Source organism: Poecilia latipinna, unplaced genomic scaffold (assembly GCF_001443285.1).
Source record: "Poecilia latipinna isolate Pla-1442-1.1 unplaced genomic scaffold, P_latipinna-1.0 Scaffold1118, whole genome shotgun sequence".
In the NCBI taxonomy this organism is placed as follows: Eukaryota; Metazoa; Chordata; class Actinopteri; order Cyprinodontiformes; family Poeciliidae; genus Poecilia; species Poecilia latipinna.
In genome coordinates this window covers 145872-150859 of record NW_015113734.1, presented here as the reverse complement: position 1 = coordinate 150859, position 4988 = coordinate 145872, and the positions used below count along the sequence as shown (strand labels likewise).

Below are 4988 nucleotides of genomic sequence, written 5' to 3'. Positions count from 1 at the left end.
GAGACGTCCGGGAGACGTCTGAGAGATGGATGGGAGACGTCCGGGAGACGTCTGAGAGATGGATGGGAGACGTCCGGGAGACGTCTGAGAGATGTCCGGGAGACGTCCGGGAGACGTCTGAGAGATGTCCGGGAGACCGCTGGGATGTCCAGGAGACGTCTGAGAGACGTCTGGGAGATGTCCGGGAGACGTCCGGGAGACGTCTGGGAGATGTCCGGGAGACGTCTGGGAGATGTCCGGGAGACGTCTGGGAGATGTCCGGAGACGTCTGAGAGACGTCTGGGAGATGTCCGGGAGACGTCTGGGAGATGTCCGGGAGATGTCCGGAGACGTCTGGGAGATGTCCAGGAGACGTCTGGGAGATGTCCAGGAGACGTCTGGGAGATGTCCAGGAGACGTCTGGGAGATGTCCAGGAGACGTCTGGGAGATGTCCAGGAGACGTCTGGGAGATGTCCGGGAGATGGCTGGGAGACGTCCGGGAGACTGCTGGGATCTCCGGGAGACGTCTGGGAGGTGTCCGGGAGACGTCTGGGAGATATCCGGGAGACATCCGGGAGACGTCTGGGAGATGTCCGGGAGACGTCTGGGAGATGTCCGGGAGACCTCTGGGAAACGTCTGAGAGATGTCCGGGAGACGTCTGGGAGATGTCCGGGAGACGGCTGGGATGTCCAGGAGACGTCTGGGAGACGGCTGGGATGTCCGGGAGACATCTGGGAGATGGCTGGGAGATGTCTGGGAGACGTCTGGGAGATGGCAGGGAGATGACTTGGAGACGTCTGGGAGATGGCTGGGAGATGTCCGGGAGACGGCTGGGAGAAGTCTGGGAGATGGCTGGGATTCAAGAGTTAGGATTCAAAGATTCTTTTTTTTTTAACCCTTTTTCTTGAATCTTTATTTTGTTCAGCTGCTTTTAACTTTTGCGGAAGAAAAAAACAAATTTAGGTTACCGGAGCCACAAAGCCCCTGCTAATACCGGACCAAAGCAAATATTCCAAAAAGAACCTACTGCAATAGATAGAAGCGAGAACAGGACAGTCTTAGCAGGCCAAAATCACAACAAAAAAACCAAAGGCTAACAAAAGTTACTGCTTGGCCTGCACCCGCTGGCTGTGTGCCTATCGGCGGGACGCCCCCAGTGGTGGGAGAGCGGAAAAGTGAGAGGTGGATCCACACACTCCCGAAGGCCAGCCTCTTTACAGGTGGGCGAAGAACAGCGCCAGCCTCAAAGTCATCAGATGTTAATCAGAAAACAGGAGATTATCTAAACTCCAGAAGGAACAGAGGAAATCATTTTACTAAAGTCTTTAAAGAAAACAACAAAAAATAAGCAAAAATAATTAGAATGTGTCCGAAGCTCATAACAGCTACAGAGACAAACGGACAGTTTCAGCTCAGGCCAGCTCCTGTCTGATACCTACAAGTCAAACTGTGTAACTGCAGGATGTAGCTTTAGAAAGCTGTCGTTCCAGAACCAGATCAGAACCAGGTGAGCTGCTGCAGCCAGCGGGAACCTCCCAACCCAGTCCAGGCCAGGTGGGACATCTCACCTTCAGCAGGACGAAGAACTCAAAGACTCTCCTGAAGGACGGCGGGAAGAGCCGGGCGTAGGTGACGGCCATCTTGAAGAAGAGGGCGTGGAAGAGGCGGTCGCGCACATTGATGAGCGGGTTCTGGTTGATGTTGGGGTTCCGGATCCGGTTGGGCCCCATGTTGTTGTTCAGAGGAACGTTGTTGTTGGCCTGGTTCTCCGACATGGCGGCGGCCGCTGCAGGACTCTGGTGCTCCCAAACCCGTTCCTAGGTCAGCATGGTTCTGGTCCGCTTCATGAAGGTGACTCAGATCCAGTTCCAGCAAGACCGACCCGGAAGCCGGATCCACCTGGAAGGTTCAAACACAGCGCAGTTATTTACTGACTGGCCCTCAGTGCCAGAACCTGGTCAGGATTCCGGCTCTGGTTAGCTTTGATGCTTTTATCACATTTTATATTTTTCAGCTGGTGCAAAAAAATAAACCTGAACCGGAAATCCAAATCCTGAACAGACTGACCCAGACTGCTTCTGGATGAATGACCTCTGACACAGACTGGTTCATCTCGTCGTTACCGTGGCGACTCTCCACCTCACGTTAATGTGTGCCTTGATGTAATTTTCTGGTTGCTATGGTGACCATGAAACAAGTGATGGGCTGGCTGATTGCGCTGGTGAGGGGCAGAATGTGGGCGTGGCCTGGAAGCTGATTGTAGATCTTTAGAAGCTACCAATGTTTAGAATCGGGACGTTGTTCCATCAGGTCAGGAATTCAGGTGTTCCTCAGCATCTTCTGTTCAGGTGTGCGAGGGGCAGTAAATGCTGAGGAACAACGTCAGGCCTCACTGCTGGCTGTTAGGGGTTGTAAGCCCTCTGCCAGGTCAGAAAGGAGACCTGTAGGTGCGTCAGACTCACCTGTCAGCGAAGTTTTCCTCGCGATGTTTTCATCGGCAGGAAGCTAGCTGTTAGCTTGATGCTAACTGGAAGGACCGGACCTGAAGCTCGACAAAGCCCCGCGTTAGCGTTCGGCTGGCGGCTCGGAACCGACAGCGGAGCGGCTTCAGGTGGATTCAAAGGGCAGGGTCGGCCGGGGAGCCGCTCAGAAAATCCGGGAGATGAGATCCGCTCCGAGCAGCAGCTACAGCTAACGGCCGCTGGTATTGCCGAACCAGAGCCGGAAGTACGGGTCCTAGCTGCGGAAAGTGCGTCGTGTGCCCTGAGCGCTGCCTGACAGGCGGCGGGGATCGTTATTCCTGAATTCGGACTGATCGGAAGTTTTTAACGCAGTTATTGGGAGTAGTGACCTATAAATGACAGAGCGGCTTGATTAACCCTGAGCACTGTCTGACAGGCGACTTACAGAATGAGCTCTGAGCAGGTTACCATGGGTTACCGCTCGCTGGAAGTCTGCTGCTGTAGATCAGCTGTTCTAGATCACCTGCTCTAGATCTGTTGCTCTATATCTTCTGATCTAGACCAGCTGCAGTAACGCTGCGTGTTGCGGTGAATGAGGCGCCTTCAGGCTGGAAGAACGTTTTTATTGTGACTCTTCATCATGGAGAGAACAAAGCATGCAGCATCATCATCCTCACACATGGCTTTACAGATGGCAACAGGATGAGATCACATGCAGCAGCAGGGACAGCCTGTCCACCTGTCCTCAGGTAGGTGCAGACGAACAGGTGGACGATCGGAGCCCCGCTGACAAAAGCAGCTTCACAATAAATCACTAGAGAACGACAGTCACGTGACTCAGGCCGGCAGCCAATCGACATCCGGCACCGAGCGCATTACCACAACCAGACGTTACCGTAGCGACCGAGCCGTCGCCCTGGCAACAAAGTTGTTACCATGGTGACATCATGATTTTTTTATGAATGTGTTTGAATTTATGTGTGGAGTTGAAGGAAAATTTCTCCCTGGTGTCTGTTGCCATGGCAACAGACACATCCAGGCAGGTGAGGGATCACAGCAGGAGCTTTAAAGCTGCAGCAAAACTTTTCCACACAGTAACACCGATGAGCTTCTCCCTGTGGTCCCACTGCCATCTGCAGATATGCACCACTACTGCTCAAACAACCAATGAGAGCCAGAAGGAGGGTCTTAGCGCTGCCAATCAGGCTCATGAACGCACTTGCTCACACCCTCTCTTGTGCCAAACAGCCTAATGTCAAATAAACTTAACCTAAATTAATAGTATCATGGTGGCTATGCTAGCTGCTAGCTTGCATTGATGGCCAGCTCTGTTGTAGTTCATACACAAGTGTGATTGACAGTGCTAACACCCACCTCCTGGCTCTGATTAGTAGTTTCTAAATGAGTTGTGTATTCTGTAGTTAGCACTGGGAGCAGGCAGAGATTATCTGATGACACTTTGAACAAAAACAGAAAAAACAACATTTTATTAAAGTTACAAACTGCAGCTTTAAGCTACTCATCATTTGGATCCAGAGTTCTGGTTTACTGCGCTTCCAGAGGAAATCGTTTAAATTTCTGGATGTGACCTTTGACCTCAGACACTGTTGATGGGCATTTCTGTGGGTGAAAAGTCCAATATCATGTCCAGATGTTATACCGTCACCAAGGCGACCAGGGCAATAAAGCCACCAATTTGCCACTTTAACTGCAGTAAAGCTAACAGATCCAACCTTGCTGACATCACTTCCTGTTGGCACACTGAGAGAAACAAAGCTGTTGCTGTAGCAGGGAGGCTAATGCGACCCCGCTGACCCTGAAGGTCAGCTGCGTCTGGTTCCAGTAACCCAGTGCTTCTCAATTCCAGTCCTCAGCCCCCCTGCTCTGCATGTTTTAGATGTCCCTCTAGTCCAGAGCAGCTGATTCAAATGATTGCATGAACATCAAGTACTTCAGAAGCCTGTTAATCACCCAGAGATACAATCCAGGTGTGGCAAAAGGGAAATGCCTAAAACATGGAGAGCAGGGGCGTGAGGACCGGAATAGAGAAACACTGCAGTAACCCAAAATCCCTTTCCAATATTGCAAATACGTTTCTGTGTCGAGTCCATAACATTGAAACATTTTGCTGCCAACATTAATAATTTATTCCCTGCTGGCAAAAAAAAAAAAACGTTCTTCAGTACAGCTGCTAATATAGCAACCCATGCTAACGTTCAAACAGGTTGTCAGTTTCATGCGAGGAGGAAACGTTTCACTCAGAACCAAACAGCCAACCAAGAGCAGCTGGTAGCTCATGTCTTCATGATTCCTTTATAATCTCATTATTGGACAAATATGTTTTTATTAACTAAAAACTTTGCTGCAATTCTGTCAGGTTATTAGCTCAGGGGCTCCGTTAGCTTTATTGTTGCTAAAATGGCCCAAAACCAAGGTGTCTCTGTTCTGTCCAGGTGTCTCTGTCCCCTCTAGGTGTCTCTGTCCCCCTTAGGTGTCTCTGTCCCCTCCAGGTGTCTTTGTCCCCTCCAGGTGTCTCTGTCCCCTC

At 51.0% G+C, this 4988-nt stretch overlaps 1 protein-coding gene across 1 annotated transcript in view; it reads right to left on the bottom strand.

Annotated features, from left to right (window-relative positions):
- Positions 1-4368, bottom strand: part of tmem259 (transmembrane protein 259) — an 18407-nt gene extending 14039 nt beyond the window's left edge. The window contains exons 1-3 of the mRNA XM_015052545.1: positions 2444-4368; positions 1430-1880; positions 6-822 (exon numbers count right to left, since the gene is read on the bottom strand). Coding sequence (XP_014908031.1) covers positions 6-822; positions 1430-1756 — 1144 coding nt within the window. The 5' untranslated portion in view covers positions 1757-1880; positions 2444-4368. The remainder of the gene's footprint in view (positions 1-5; positions 823-1429; positions 1881-2443) is intronic.
- Between the last annotated feature and the right edge of the window lie 620 nt (positions 4369-4988).